General features: G+C 42.8%; 1 protein-coding gene across 1 annotated transcript in view; it reads left to right on the plus strand.

Annotated features, from left to right (window-relative positions):
* The window catches only part of STN1 (STN1 subunit of CST complex), a 63,723-nt gene that overhangs the window by 19,282 nt on the left and 27,525 nt on the right, over positions 1 to 16,916 (plus strand). Inside the window, exons 4-8 of the mRNA XM_042780835.1 lie at positions 2,648 to 2,824; positions 3,576 to 3,699; positions 5,942 to 6,113; positions 11,942 to 12,064; positions 15,844 to 15,916. Coding sequence (XP_042636769.1) covers positions 2,648 to 2,824; positions 3,576 to 3,699; positions 5,942 to 6,113; positions 11,942 to 12,064; positions 15,844 to 15,916 — 669 coding nt within the window. The remainder of the gene's footprint in view (positions 1 to 2,647; positions 2,825 to 3,575; positions 3,700 to 5,941; positions 6,114 to 11,941; positions 12,065 to 15,843; positions 15,917 to 16,916) is intronic.

Genomic DNA, 16,916 nt, shown 5'->3' on the forward strand with positions numbered 1-16,916 from the left:
CGAGGAGTGGCTGGTGGGTTTGAACCGCCAGCCTTCTGGTTAGCAGTCAAGTGCTTTAGCCACTATGCTACCAGAGCTCCTATATGTTATTTAGGAAATGCAAATTAAAAAAATGACAAGACACCACTGGACGTATATTAGAATGGCTAATATCCAAAACACTGGCAACACCAAATACTGGTGAGAATGTAAAATAATGGAAACTCACTCATTGCTGGTGGAAATGCAAAATGTTATAGGCACTTTGGAAGACAGTCTGGCAGTTTTTAAAAAAAGTTATACATAGGCTTAGTGTACGACCTAGCAGTCATACCCCTACGTATTTATCTAAGCGGGTTGAAAAGTTATGTCCATACAAAAACCTGCATACAAATGCATATAGCATCTTTATTCATAATGCCAAAAATTAGGGGAGCAAGCAAGATATCCTTTAATAGGTGAGTGGATAAATAATTTGTGATACAAGCATACAATGGGATATTATGCAGCAATAAAAATAAATGAGTTAATTATGCTAAGAGAAGATATGAGGGATCTTAAATGCATGGTGGTGACTGAGAGAAGCCGAGTAGCATTTATGCTGATTGTATCCAGATCCTTAGGTATTGGTTTCTGTATACATAGAGTTCTATAGGCTCCATAAGTTGCTATTCCCCTTGGTATAGTAAACAGGTTTAGATTAATGCCTCTGTACAGTACAAAGTCATGGTTATCAAAACTATAGGAGCTCTGGTGGCATAGTGCCTAAGGCATGTGACTGCTAATCAGAAGGCTGGCAGTTCAAGCCCACCAGCCACTCCTCAGAAGGAAGGTTGGACGATCTATTTTCATAGTGATACCGCCTCAGAAACCCAAGGAGAGGTCACTATGAGTCGGATCTGACTTGACAGCAGTGAGTTTGATAATAGGTTAAAAAACAGAAAATTTGATCAATAGACCAAAAAGAGGTATTCATTCTATTACAGAAACCCTACTATAGGATAAACTAGAAATACAGCAGTGGTGCAAAAGGTAAATGTGCTCAGCTGCACGAAAAATTGGTGGTTCGAGTCCACCCAGAGGCACTTTGGAAGAAAGACTGATGATTATTTTCAAAAAGTCAGGCATTAAAAACTACAAAGCACAGTTCTTCTGTGACACACATGGGTCATCATGACTTGATGGCAACTGGTGGTGATGGTAGCATATGACAGGCCAGAAACAATACAGTAGTAGGAAGTGAATCAGCATTTAACAGATGTTGCTGGTTTGAGTAGATAACAGTATTAAAAAAGAATGAACTTTGATCCCTATCTTGCAGCTTACATAAAATAACCTAAAGAAGACAGTTGATACAGTCTTAAACATGTTAAGCTTCTATAAATCCCTAGCTGTTAAAGTACTGAAAGCTATCATCAGTTACAAGACATATGGACTAGAAGATTTTTGCAAACATCTATGCAATGAAATGAAATAAATAGTAAAAAAAATTGGTTAGGATAACAGGTAAAAATAAAACTGATACAGCTTTTCTAAAACTTTTAAGAAATTAACATAAAGTGTTAAAAAGAGATGAACAGCTTATACAAGAAGAAATAGAGTTGATCATCTTATACAAAAATACATAGCCTCTCTTGTAATTTAAATACAAAATAAAAACCTTATGGAATTATTATGTGTCTTAGTTACCTTGTTGTTGTTGTTGTTGTTATGTGCCGTCAAGTCGGACCTGACTCATAGCGACCCCGCCTTGGGTTTCCAAGCCAGTATCACTACAGAAGTAGATTGTCCCACCTTCCTTCCGAGGAGTGGCTGGTGGGTTTGAACCGCCAGCCTTCTGGTTAGCAGTCAAGTGCCTTAACCACTATGCTACCAGAGCTCCCACTACGCCACTAAAAGGCCAAATGAGGGTCTCAGTTGTGTTGATTATTTCCTTGGTTCCTTAGTAATCCCCACATGGCATCTGTCTTTGCCTGTGTGAATGCATATCTTTGTGTCTCTGCTGCTCCTTATATAACTCAGAAGTGATTAGGTGTAGGATCTACCCTACACTGGTATGACCTCAGCTGATTGCTGGATTACATTAGATTGCATTTTGGAAAGTGATTACATTACATCATATTACATTAGATATAAGGTCATTATATTTCATCACATTCACATTACATCCACAGGTATAGAGGTCAGGATTGCAAAACATTTTGGGGGGACATAATTTCAATCCATAACATTTTGCATCTGTTAAACTATTAGGAGCTCTGGTAGCATAGTGCCTAAAGGCACTTGACTGCTAACCAGAAGGCTGGTGGTTCAAACCCACCAGCCACTCCTTGGAAGGAAGATGGGGCAATCTACTTCCGTAATGATACTGCCTCGAAAACCCAAGGAGGGGTCGCTATGAGTCGGGTCCGACTTGACGGCACATAACAACAACAACAACAAAACTATTAAAAATCAAAATGACTGAAGCCATCAGGGTGCGTGTGATGCTGGGGCCACCATATAAAAGAACAGTTTGATTATTTGTTTCTGGAAGCTATTCTGATAATATGTACTAAGCTGTAAATTCCTTTATATTCTTTCATCCAGTATTGTGTTGGTCATACTCTAAAACTACCTCACAAATGTTTCCTGGGAATTGTGTTATAATTTCTCTCTTTCCTTCCAGCCCAAACAGCTACAACTGCTCCAAGGGCAGCAAGAGATACAAGCTTAACTTTACAGCTTAAGAAGTTGCAGGAAACCATTGAGCAGAGAAAAAAAATAGAAATTGGGGACATTATCCGAATCAGAGGCTATGTCCGCACGTACAGAGAAGAGCGAGAAATTCATGCCACTGCGTACTGTAAGCACAAACTATGTCAGCCAGATTGGTTGTTATTCTGGATGTGTGTCCAGTAAACTCTTACTTAGCTAAAAGTCAAACTTCAAAAAGTCCAAAAAGCAAAATTTACCTATTTAATGGCAGAAATTACATTGTATAACATACTTTCTTTAGAAATGTAGCGTTTCTTAATGTTATTCTGAAGAGAGAGGGTTTTAAATATGAAGGAAAATGACTGACTTACTATATGTAGTTGCCTAATTTTATTTTGGTCAACCTGGTAAAGTTTCTGAAGGTGCCAAATGAATTTGAAACCCTAGAGTTTGAGGTTCCAAGTGTCTGTCCATTAGAGTAAAATGTTCATAGTCTTTAAAATGGTGGCTATTTCTTGAAAACCATTGAGTCCATTAACATCAAAAGAATAGCTAATCAGAACTATGAAAGTCCCACATCATCTGAGTGGTGCCCTTTGCACTGCTGTGACTGGTTTTCGGTTTGACATCCCTGTTGTCCACTAGAGTAACAGATGAGTATGCTGATGTTCTTTTCCTGGTCCCGTGCCACCCTTGGGAAAGCCTTTGATGCCTAGGGGATCTAATTCCATCTCACAGGATGACTAGGAACCACTTAGTGCATCTAGACTGTAATGATTCTGGGCTTCCGCATGGAAGAGGTCTCACTGAGCAAGCACCCCATTTCCTGTCATCCTAGCTGCAGTTTAGGCATAGAGAAGAACTGATTTTAGTGTCATCCTTTCCCCGTGGCTTGTTAGATAAAGTGGACGATCCAGTGTGGAGCATTCAGATTTCAAGGATGCTTGAGCTGCCCATTATCTACAGGAAAGTCTATGACCAACCTTTCCACAACCCTACCCTAGAGAAAGAAGAAGCACTAAGGTAAGTACGGCTTATCATTGCTGAGAACGTGACTATAGCAGGAAAGCCAAGTGGTAGGCGGCCAGATGCTGGTGTCGGCCTGGGTTCAAATCCTGAATCATCTCTTTACTCACTTTTCTCATCTGTGAAGTGAAAATAACAGTAGTATGAGCATTAATAGGATTATTGTGAGGGGAATTAGTGTATGTATAATTGGAGGCCCTGAAGGAGTGAGAGCACAGAAAAAATATTTAAAGAAATAATGGCTGAAATGTTTCTAAATTTCATGAAAACTCTAAACACACAGATGCAAGATACCCAACAAAACCCTAAGAAACACGAAGAAAACTACACCAAGGCATCCAAACTCTAGGGTTCCAAATTCATCATCGCCATCATCATAAAAACTACCAAAAAGTACCCCAGAGGTTCTCAGCTAGGGGTGATTTCGCCCTGGCGGGACATTTGGTAATGTCTGGAGATTTTCTTTTTATTATTATTATTTTATTTTCATGGCTTTGGGGATGCTACTGGCATCTGGTGGGTAGAGACCAGTAATGTTGCTAAATATCCTATAATTCACAGACAAACACCCACTGTGAAGAATTAGCCACCCCACAATTTCAACAGTGCAGAAGTTGAGAAAAACTGATGGAATAACTTCTCAAAACAGTGAAAACCACTACCAAAGAAAGATCTTGTTCTGTGTTCTTTATTCCTGACAAACTGTCTGGAGCCAAGCACCTAGAAGTCAAGGTGCCGGGGCCATTGGAGCTGCTTGGCTTAGCTCCCCAACCTTCAGGCTGGCTGCTCACATCCTTATGGGAAACTTTGTAGCCCATTGTGTGGAGTCCATGACCTGGTGTATTTAAAGCCAATGTTTTTCCATTGTGAGTATACCACACGTACCAGTTGCCCTTCTAGTCGATTCTCATTCAGGTCACCCTCACATGTCAGATTAGAATTGTGCTCATAGGGTTTTCAGTGGCTGATATTTTAGAAATAGATTGCCAGGCTTTTCTTCTGAGGTGCCTCTGGGTAGACTCTAATCTTCAACCTTTCAGTTTGCAGCCAAGCATGTTCACTGTTTGCATCATCCAGGGACTCCATTATAGGTATAAACAAAAAACACAAACCCTTTGGGTCAATTGCAATTCATAGTGACCCCCATAGGGTTTCCAAGGCTGTAATCTTTATGGAAGCAGACTGCCTCAGCCACAGAGTGTACCTGGTGGGTTCAAACCACCAACCTTTTGGTTAACAGCCTAAGCCTTAACCACAGTACCAGCGGAGCTCCTATTACAAGTATGAAAACCAAAAACCAAACTCACTGCTGTGGAGTCAGTTCAACTCATAGCAACCCCTCCTTGGGTTTCTGAGGTGGTATCTCTATAGAAGTAAATTGTCCAGTCTTCCTTCTGAGGAGTGACTGGGGGTTTTGAACCACCAGCCTTCTGGTTAAGTCAAATGCATTAGGCACTAGGCCACCAGAGCTCCTATTAAAAGTATGGTGCATGTTTAATTGTAAGTGCATGTTTATTATAAAAGTTTAAACATGTTATTAAATGTAAAAGGCAAGGTGTAAAATAGTATGTATAGTATAGTCTCTTTAGTGTGGCAGTAACCCAAGAGAAGTAAGAATATATCCATACTTGCTAGGATGTGCATAAAGAAACTCTGGGAGGAGATACAGAGAACCAGTAATAGTGGCTACTTAGGGGGTGGGAATTGGAAGGGTGAGGACAGAGGGGAGGGTAGAAAGGAGACTTTTCATTATGTACCCTTTAATTTTTTAACATGTGAATGTGTTACATGTATTTAAATTATGTTGAAAATTACAAACCGTAGACTTGTGTAAAGTTTGCTTCCTTCTGCCTTTGGTACCATTTCCCAGAGGTTACACTGTTCACAGCTGGACATGTATCCTGTTAGACATTTTTCTCCTGTGCATACACAAGCATAACTATTCACCCATGTATTTCGTGGGTTGTCATTTACTTGTTACAAAAATTAGTCCAAACCTTGCCTACTTTTCTACAACTTGACTTTTTTTTCCTTAACATATTGTGAATCTCTGTTAGCTCACTTAGTTCTTCCCCATCCTTTTAAACAGCCACAAAATGTCTGCTGTATGAGTTACCTTTTTTCTAAAAACAAGCATGACTATACTGTTGCACATTCTAGCTAAATTTCTGCTTTACGCATGTGAAGAGGAACGAAGGTGATGGTTTTCTGTATGGATTTTCCAACTTTCCCCCAACAGCAATCCAGGCACCCTGGACCTCACCAGCCTCACGTGCTTGCTGAGTGAAAAAACCAAAGAATTCCTCATGGATAACAGAGTGCAAACCTTTTACCCGCAGGAGTTAGAAATGGAGGAGTCTTTGATGGCCCTTGCCAATCAGCCTGTGATTGACAGCTCCTGCTTGGACCAAGTAAGTGCTGCATCCCTACATGAGGACTCGAGTCTCCTGCTTTGCAGACCATGTGCAGTGAATGGGTGTGGGTGGACGTGACTATGGGATGGAGACTCACAGGATGGGATCAGAGCTTGTCGTTCTGGCCCATGCCGTTTCTATTCTGGAAAGGGCACTGACCATGAAGAATGTGAAATGAGAAGCGCCTGCCCTTTTCCCCTCTTTACTTAAGGTAACCTCATTGGCTTAATCTTTGGGTGGGAAAAATAAAAAAATAAATAGCCTAAGGTTCTTAGTACTTAGTTCTTCGCATTCACCAAGATGGGCATTTAATCTCAGCAGGAGCCAAATGTGGGGGGAGTAGACAGGAAGAGGTGATTATCACTTTAAAATTTATCAATCAGCAAGATACTCCTGAACTTGAACGAAGATTTTAAATTACTTGCTTTCTCTTCTTCAGAGTAAAGTTAATCTATCCTGTTTTAGGAATTGAAATAAACACCTACTTGTATTCAGTAAGTAAAATTAAATAAAATTCATAAGTAAAAAATTTCAAGAAAACATTTGAAGTACAGGCAATCCCCGGATTACAAACAAGTTCCATTGCTAAGTCTGCCCTTAAGTCAAATTTGTATGTAAGTCATAAGAGTTAGGTGTGGTTTGTATCTGACACCAGTTAAGTCAAATGTTTGTCTTCGTACATATTGTTATATATAATACTGCACCTTTTTTATGCATAAAAAACATTAAGGAAATACTCGCACATCTTTAACATCATAACATAATAATGATAATGTTTTGATGCTGGTCGCAAAGTAGTGCCTGGTTTATTATGAAGCGTTGTCCATATCTTGAATTTTTAATACAATAAGCTTTAGTGGGGGTTGTTTCCTAACTGATTCGTACGTAAGTCAGATGTTCAGAACCCAGGGACTACCTGTAGCTTCTTTTCAGCTGTCCTTCTTTTTCATAACTAGTGTTATCTTAAATTGGTATGTGTTTTATTGATTTGCACGGGGTTAAGAATTACTTGAAACTTTGGTTTCAGACCTTCCCTTTCAGTACCATTCGTAAGGTTTTTTGTTGTTGTAACATACCTTGCAGTCATTCATTTGCTCCTTTGTTTTTTTCCACCAGGAATAATCTCAGCTTAAATGTCACTACTTGCTCTCCCTGACATCTGCTCTACTAGCCACTCAAGTCTTCACTACTTATCATGCCATTTTCCTGTCTCATGATGCCACTGATACTTAGTTGGTCTGTCTGTTCCTCCACTAGAATTGAAGCTCTGTCAGAGCAGAAGTCTTCTCTGTCTTGCTCTTTGCTCTATACCCAGTACCTAGAACAGGACTGGCAGCAAGTCAAGTCTCAATAATTATTTCTTGATTGAAGGAATGAATGGTTTGTAGAAGTTCACATTCCTAAAAAGGAAGCACTGAGTATCTGTTAAAGGTGAAGGAAATTTTGTCAATGGATACTGGTGATAGTTGCACACAACTTGATGAATGTAATCACATGCCCGAATTGTACATGTAAAATATGTTTAATTGGCAATATATTTTTACCTCAATTTTTAAAAAATTCAAATAGTCCTAGAGACTGTCTAGTTCAAAGTGTATTTTCTTCCTGTCCTTCTTCCCCTCCTCTTCCCCTAGAGACAGAGAAGCACCATTACTATTCTCTTGAATATCCTTCTGTAGAAAGTCTGTGCATGTAACACTGTAAGCAGGATCCTCCTCTTTTGAACACAAATGATAGCATGCTAAACACTAATCTGTGCCTACATTTCACTGAACAGTGTATCTTATAGATCCATGCATAGCAATAGGTAAAGATTCATCACTATGTAATAATCTTTTGTCAACATGTACCATAATTTATTTAAGCAGTCTCATCATTGTTGGGCTGTGTAGATGTCTACCATTCTCTTGCCGTTACCAGCAGGGCTCCTCTGTGTACCCTTGTTAGGTAACGTAAGTTCTTTAGGACTCTGGTGGAAAAGATACTAAATCTCCATTCCAAGCTCCTAGACACCATCACTCTTCTCAGTTCCATGAGTGCACTTAATTACCTGCTACTGGCAATGGGCTGTGTGCTCAGTGACCCAGGATTTCATACACGGAGATGAGGGGTAGTGTTTCTGGAAACACCCAGTGCAGCGGGTCATGACTGGGTGCTTTATTCTCACCCGGGGTTGCTTCTGAACAGTTGCAGCCCTGCAGCTGTCCAATGACAGCAAGATTGACCTTCTCCACATTTAATCATTTAGAGGAGGCTCGCTGCCAAATTGGCCTCCCAGGACTTGAGATGACTCCATTGGCATGTTTGGAAGGAAACAAAAGCTTAGTGCGACAACATTCTTCTGTGAAGCCAGCTCTTCTTCTGTGATAGCTGCAGTTAAGTAGATACTTAGGACTCTGAGGACTAAGAGGCTCTTCCATTCAAAATGTTTCACGGGCAGCTTTGGCATGGTATCTTTTTAAAAACGTTTAGAGCAGAAATTATGTATTTAAAAAGAAATGAATCTGACACTGTATTTGTTTTGTCTTTGGAAATTACTTTTCAATCAGTTATGAATTATTCCTTCACATTGTTCTGGTTGGGGAGGTCAATGTCATGAAATTAAATTCTTTGTAATGGAGCCCTGGAACAATAAAGGTACTTTACAGTGACAGTGAAACCCTAGATCCTTTGGCATTTTCTGTTGTCATACAGATGAAAGCATAACAAAAACTAATAGTGACAGTGTAAAAGTTTAGAGATGGGGTTGGGGAGGAGGAGGCTTAAATGTTAACCCCCTTTCTTTTCTTTTCTTTTTTTTTCCACCATGGCCTTTCTTAGCAAATCTAGAAATATGATAAGCAGAACTTGCAAAGCCATTGTTTCTGTGACAGCTGAATGGATGTTGAGTTTGTTTGGGAATGAAGACTATATACGCTTCAGAGATCCACCCAGTTCCTGACCTAAGCTGAGGAGAGACCGGGTCAGGCTCGGCAGGTTCAGCCTGTGGCTGCCTTTACCTGTGAGCAGTTGCAGTTTCCTGAGTCAGATGAGCCTGTCATTCATTGCTCCCTAGAAAAAGACAAAGAACACAAATCACATTTTAGTCCAGGAAAAGCTGCTGCTTCGAAGAGATCGGCGACTTTCCCCTTGAAACTCTGGTCTTCATAACCTGGCCAGGGAAATATGTCCAAGGTCAGCTGAGGCAAATGCTTTTGGCAAGGAAGCTTCACGCATCGTTTATATTTACAGAGAGCTGTTGAGCCCTCCCTGCTCACAGCTCAAACTGTGCTTTTAATCCCTCAGGCTTAGAGTACTCCCATCTTGCTACTTGGTCTTTCTGAAATCTGGGGGGAGGAAGCAGGCTTTCTATACGGTCTGGGAATAACAGAGGATCGTTTTGAATGAAGTAATAGTTGTGTGTGAGGCGTTGGTGGCTCAGTGGTAGAGCTCTCGCTTCCCGTACCAGAGCCCTGGGTTTGGTTCCCAGCCAGCGCACCTCGTGCACATGCCTGCTGTCAGAGGAGGCTGCTGTGTGGCTGTGATGCTGAGCAGGGTTCAGCAGAGCTCCCAGCCTGAGACGGACTAGGAGGAAAGGCCTGGTGATCCACGTCTCAGTGCCAGCCGGGGAAAACCTTAGGGGTCACCGTGGCCCAGTCTGCAGCTGCTCATGGGCTGGAGCAGGACAGGGTGGCATGTTCTGTTGGGCACGGGGCTGCTGTGAGTGGGGGCCAGCTCCAGGGCAGCTAGCAACCATGACCGTGTAACAGTCACTGCTGCTTAATTTCCAGTTTCTTTCTCAGAACTGTACTAACCTAACCCTTAGGATCCTAACGTTAAATTGAGTTAAGACGGCAACTCTTCTTGGAATGACTAAGTTAAGCAGAATCATTAGAAAGGTTTGCTGAGGGGTCTGTGCTGGGTTGACTGTGCTTCCCCTAAGTAAGAGCACTCGTGTGTAAAATGAAAAACAACTTTGCCCTTAGCCCCCTTGAACCAAAAGCTGTGTGGCTGAAGATGACTAGATGAGGTGTTTATTCTAAACACACCCACATAGCTTTTCTGCCTGTGGGAGTTGTCAAATATCTCTCAGCCTTATTCTCCTTACAGAAATTGGCTGCTGTCATAACCTGGAATGTCTGCCAACTTTTAGGTCCTCCTTCTTTACCAATCGTGTTCTCCAACTTGTTCTGTTAAGGAAAAAAGTCGACAAGTAATTTAATTAAGAGTGTTAGACTGTCATCTTCAGCCCAGGAAACTTGTTTATACAACATCACCAGGATCTATTAGATTAATAAACTGCCTGTTTGGGAGACCTCTTCTTCAAAAAGAGGGTTTATTTGGGGATAGAATTGCCGATACTTGAGACTGTTTTAGGGAGAGGTTCTTTCCTCTTCCTCCCCTTTGAGAAAATGTCATCAGCACGTCTCACCCACACTCTTGTTCGGCATCTATGGGTGCTTCCCCAGACAGCCTTAATTACCTTTCCTGACAGAGAGGACTTTGTCTTCAAATACTTTTTTGGACACTTTGTCACATTTCTGTGGAGTTCTATTCTTCATGACATCCTGACAAATTTCTTTCACATTAAAAATAGATTTGCATCTGATAGGACCATAGTTTTGTTACCATTTTCTTTGTTTTGGGAATGAACTGAAAATACTCAGAAAGATGTAGTATTTCCAGTGGGGTATTTATTTCCATTCATTTCACAAATCTTTGTTGGTTGCCCTCTATGTGCCTGGAGGAGGTGACCGAAAGGAGATGATTGAGATGAAATACAAAGTGCCTGATCAAGAGGCACACAGTTGAGTTAACTGTGCAGGACACAGACAACATCCTAGTTTCCTTCATATGTCCAGTGAAGACCCTGTTGGGGATATAGAATAGGATAACCTGATATCTCTTTAGCAGACCTGTCTTTTAGAGAAGAAACACTGAAGGTTGGGAGATAGAGAACCGATCTCAATAGAGGCTCCCTCTGAGTGGTGGTCTTTGCTTTGCTGCAGAACTTCTTTCTACCATCAGCCTCAGGGACCCACCTTGGACAAGTTTCTTTACAGCTCTTTTTTTTAATCCTCCATTTAAACTGAGATTTGACACTGTACACTAGACTCTCAGATTATTTTAAAGTGTGTAAAATTCTTTGAAGTCCTTAGGAAGAGATTGAATATGGCCCCAGTTTCAGTGAAGATAGGAGATACTAGATACACAGTGTTTGCTGTGGTGGTGGTTAGCCGCACTTGAACCAGCCCCACCTCATGGCAGCCCCATGCACAACACAACAAAATGCTGCCCAGTCCTACACTGTCCCCGTCATCAGTTACAGAGCAGACCATTGTGATCCGTAAGGTTTTCATTGGCCATTTCGGAAGTAGACCCCTAGGCCTTTCTTCTTGGTCTGCCTTAGTCTACAAGTTCTAGGGAAACCTATTCAGCGTCATAGTGACACACAGGCCCCCACTGGCAGACCATGGAGACTGTCGGCCAGGAACTGAGCCCAGGTCTTCCACGTGGAAGGGAAGGATTCTACCATTGAACCACCAAGAATCTCAATATTTGGGTTTGTATTTAAAATGAAATAAAAGATTGTACACCAACAAGAGTAGCTTTTCGGTTTTACACTCTACATCATAGAATTAAACAAGAAAATCCCACCTTACGTTGTGGAACAGTTGCCAAACATGCTTCCGCCGGAGCGAACTGCTTTTTGACTCAGCAGATGAAAAAGCCTTTCAGGCAAATTCCCAAACCAGTTGGTGCAGGGAGTTGCTTTCAGGTTCTGTAAAGTGGGACTGTTTGCCTTACTTCCTCCTATGCGGTTTTGTTTTTTCCTCTTCCAACAGGTGGATTTTAAGAATGACACCACTTCTAAGGCAATCCATGGTATATTTAAGAACGCTATACAGCTGCTTCAGGAAAAGGGACTCGTTTTCCAGAAAGAAGGTGGTTTTGATAATCTATACTATGTAAGGACCTGCAACTTTTTTTCTTTATAGCTCCAATTAAGTATATCATTTTTAAATACCTACTGTTTTAAAGGAGCTCTGGTGGTATAGTGGCTAAAGCACTTGACTGCTAACCAGAAGACTGGCGGTTCAAACCCACCAGCTACTCCCCGGAAGGAAGGTTGGGCAATCCTACTTCTGTAGTGATACTGCCTCGGAAACCCAAGGAGGGGTCGCTATGAGTCGGGGCCGATTCGACGGCACCTAACAACAACAACAACAACTGTTTTTAAAAAAACAATCATTAAGGAGGTATATAAAATAACAAGCGAAAGCTACCCTTGTCTCCCTTAAATACCACTTGTGATGGTGTATCCTTCTAATCATTTATCTGTGCGTTTATATACAGATGCACACGGACAAATACGTGCTCCAGTGGTGTTTTTGCTCTACAGCAGAATTCCTCAACCTCAGGGGCTGTTGGCATTTTGAACCTGATGATCTTGTTGTAGGGGCGGCCCTGTGCATTGTAGGATGTTTAGCAACACCCTGACCTTTACCTCCTAGATGCTACAAGCACCTCCCAGTTGTGAAAACAAAAAATGCCTCCAGACATTGACAGATGCCCCTGGGAGAGCAGAGAACCACGGCTCTAAATAATGCTCAGCAATTTTTTTAGTACCAAATGTTCCATCATGGGCATCTCTACATGCTGGTACTTAACAAATATACCTCCTTTTAAAACAAACAAACGAACACCCACCAGGTGTTCTGTATTACCAATATTTACCATCAGTTTTTAACCGTTCCTTCCTTGATAGACGTTGAGGTGGTTTTCCAGCTTTCTGCCGTCACAAATACCGTGACTTGGCTGTTCTGGCTCTGTATCTTTGTGTTGTTGTTGCTGTTATGTGCCATCGAGTAGGACCCGACTCGTAGCGACCCCTCCTTGGGTTTCCGAGTCAGTATCACTACAGAAGTAGATTGCCCCATCTTCCTTCCGAGGAGTGGCTGGTGAGTTTGAACCGCCAGCCTTCTGGTTAGCAGTCAAGTGCCTTAGGCACTATGCTACCAGAGCTCCTCCTGTATCTTTGTGAGCTTATGTAAGTGTTTCTGTAAGAAAAAAGGGGAATTGCTGGGTCAAAGGGTATAGACATTTAAGCTTTTGGTAGACATAGCCTGATTGGCCTCCCAAAAGGCTGCTCTAGTTGACATTCCCACCAGGAATATGAATGCTTATTTACCTTGTAGTACAGAGTTGAAAAGTCACACTTCTCACTGAACCAGCGGTTGGTGAGTTGATTCTAACCCACAGCAACCCCGCGAGTGCCAGAGTGGAACTGTGCTCCACAGGGTTGTCGATGGCTGGTTTTTTTGGAAGTACCTCACCAGGCATTTCTTCAAGGCTTCTCTGGGTAGACTCGAACCCCCAGCCTTTCAGTTCGCAGTGAATGCATTAGTCATCTGCCCCACCCAGGGACTCCTCACCTGTCACTAACAGAACCAAAATCCAAACCCTTTTCTGGGGAGTCGATTCCAGCGCATAGCGATCCTGTAGGATAGAGTAGAACTGCCCTGGAGGGTTTCCGAGACCGTAAGTCCTCGCAGGAGCAGACTGCCCCATCTTTCTCCCACTAAGGGGCTGGCGGGTCCAGTTGCTGACTTTTTGGTTAACAGTCAAGCTCTTAACCAGCGCACCACCAGGGCTCTTCACCTCCCACTAAAAGCCCAAGCACACTGCTGTCTCACTCCATACCTGTATTGTCAGAGGAACCAGGCTGAAACAGACCTCCCCGTTACTACTGATGGCAATGGTGTTTAAGGGGGATTCTCCTTGGAGACAGATCAGCATTTAGGGGTGATGCCCGAGAGAGGCCTACCTTCACAGGACATTTTCCTCGTGCAGGTTTGCCTGAATGATTCCCTAGTTTAGAGATTTCTTTTAAAAATTATGTATGTTTAAACACTATTTGAATACATTTGAGAAGGGTATTCCAGTCTGGGTAAGGAGTGAGTGCAGCTCCTCTCCGTCCAGGGTGGGGTAGGCCTGGTAAGCACAGGTTGCCTCCTGTGAGGGTGCAGAAGCTCCCGCGGGCAGCCTGCCACTGGGATGGGCAGCCTACCATTGGGACACACACTCCCTGCAGCTCCTGGACGGCCTCCCTCCTGGTCTGTGGAGGGGAGCTCTTCCTGAGGAACAGCAGGGCTGCAGGCAGCATGCCAGGGCCAAGGTGTGGCAGGGCCGGGGCACTTCCTCCTGTGAATCATCATGAGCTGGGATGGGGTGATGGAGCCATAAAAATTCACTTCCCCAGCATCACCAGCCCCTTTTCTGAGCTCACTCTTCCCCTTCTAGCTCATTCGTTGGCCTTGTAGGTTTCCTTTCTCCTGAGGCCCTGCCTCAGGGAAATTGTTATCCTACAATGTCAGTATTTCTGTTTGTTTAATGCTTTCCAGCTTCTAGCAGCACTCACACAGGGTACTGGATTTAATCTGCACAAGAACCTTGAAAGGAGAGAGAAGGCAGGCATTACCAACATCCCCATTCTGTAGGGCTGGTCAGAGGAGAATTCCTAAGCTGTCTTCTGTAGAAACTAAGAGCTGTGTTTGTTTGCATGCTTCTTCCTTCCTTCCTCCCTCCCTCTCTCCCTTCCTTTCTCTTTTTTGATTTTCTTTTTTGTTATTAGGTGTTCTGGTTACCTAGTGCTGCTCTGACAAGAAATATACCACAAATGGGATGGCCTTAACAAACAGGAGTTTCTTCTTACAATTTGGAGGCTTTAAGTCCAAGTTCAAGTGCCAGGCTCTAGGGACTGGGTGAAAGCCCCTCAACCTTGGGGTCCAACTCTGCCTCCTGCTCCTGGCCCACTGGAGCTAGAGGCGTTTCTTCACTCAGACAGCTGCTGGCTGCTAAAGCTGAGAATCCTCAAGGTTGACAAGTCAAAAGGCACAGTTCCCCATGTTACCAAACCACACAGCAGGCCATTAATTTAAGTCCATTGTAAGTCCCAAGGTCGGCAGAGCATAGCAGGCTGCTGAGCAACGACATGGCTACATGCAGGGTCCAAGAGTGCCACAGGCTAGAGACCATTCCCAAGGCTTCTCCTTAAATACAAGAAGCAGACCACATCCCAAAGGCAGCTACTCAGCTGCTTGTAGTAGATCCCACCATGGAGTTGATTGCCAGTGTCATCATGGGGAATAACTACCACCAGCTGCCCAGCCACTCCCCCAGGCCCAGCCAAGTTGACACAAACTTAACCACCACATTAGGTTTACCACTGAATGTGAAGGTGAAATCCATTCAGTTGCCACATCCCTCTTTCCTCAGCTGGTTGAGAAAGGAGCTAGGTTTTGTTGCCTTTGAGAAAAGAAAGTGTTTCAACAGATAGGCTGTTTACTCTCTGGCTAGCTTTTCCTTACCTTTTTTCTTTCTTTTCAAGATTCTGGTCGTTTTCCTCCCTCAAAAATCTCTCTAAACAAATAAGAAAATTTAGATGAATGTTGAAGAAGACAGTTGTTACTTAAAAGTACAGAATTCCAGTTTTCCTTACCTCAGAGCTGCAGTGAATGAGCTCCTCTGAGGGTAAGCCCCTGAGCCAGCTATAGAGTGGTGAGCTGCTTAGGGATAGAATGAATGGACAATGTGCCAAGTATTGAAAAGTGCATGTTTGATGTGGGAAGGATAATGAGTGTCATGAAATCTTTAAAAGTGATCCTAAATACTAATTTGGGAGTCTGGATGGCACAGTGTCTGTTACTTAAGAACACTTTCTCTCTGAACTGTTTTTCCTATTTAGGTAACCAGAGAGGACAAAGAACTGCACAGAGAGATCCACCGTATCATTCAAGAAGACTGTAAGAAACCAAATCGTAAGTGGAGAGAGGGTATATGTGATGCCCTGGTGCACTGGAAGGGGACGGCCCCCCTCAATGGACCACTAGGTGGAGAACTGGAGACTTGTGGCATGGGGGGTACTTGGTCAAGGTACCTGCCCTCTTTGAACCTGTTTCCTCTCTCTGTAATGAGTGTTGGGCTAGCACAGTTGTTGACCTTGGCTGCACTTGATGTTCAACCTTGGAGCTTTGTAATCATACAAGTGCCCAGGTGCTACCCCTGGGGATTCTGATTCAGGAGGAGTGGAGTGGGGACTAGACAGGTGAGCGCCCTGGGTGACTCTGATGCAGTGGTAAACGACTGGGATAGGACTTGTTAATGTCCCTCTGGTTCTCACATGCTGTTGGTCTGCTCTGTCTCCAGTTCACTCTTGCTCGTTGCCTTTGAATCCAAAGCTGACATTTCCCTCTCATCTAAAAGTCAGGGCCTTCAGTATTGGGAAAGATGGTTTTAGACTTTAGAGTTTGTCAACAGTTTAATTCAGCCATCTTGGAGACCAATGATGAGCAGTTTTAGAGGAGTTATATCAGCCCCTAGTGGTCAGAAGCTCAAACTGTAGATAGTGTGACAGGAACGTTGCCATTTGCACACTAGTTAGAAATGGGACTTCAAACTAGGTTCATTCCGGCTCAACCCCCCGCTGAGGATTTACATTTCTATTCCAGATATTGAATCAGAATCTACATTTTAACAGTCATTATTAAATTTTAATAATCTTATATATGCAATCTACTTCTGTAGTGATACCGCCTCAGAAACCCAAGGCAGGGTCGCTGTGAGTCAGTCCGACTTGATGGCACACAACAACAACAACAACAACATGTATACGTAAGAATCCCCTGGGGATCTTACTGAATGTAGACTCTGTATATCTAGGGTAGAAATGCAAATCTCAGCAGGAGGGCAAACTGGAGTGAACTGGTTTGAAGCCCTGGTTAGAAAGAGAAGAAAGCATTATTCTTAGTTTTAAATGCT

Source organism: Orycteropus afer, unplaced genomic scaffold, assembly GCF_000298275.1.
Source record: "Orycteropus afer afer isolate SDZICR_OR568_19922 unplaced genomic scaffold, OryAfe1.0 scaffold00064, whole genome shotgun sequence".
Classification (NCBI taxonomy): domain Eukaryota; kingdom Metazoa; phylum Chordata; class Mammalia; order Tubulidentata; family Orycteropodidae; genus Orycteropus; species Orycteropus afer.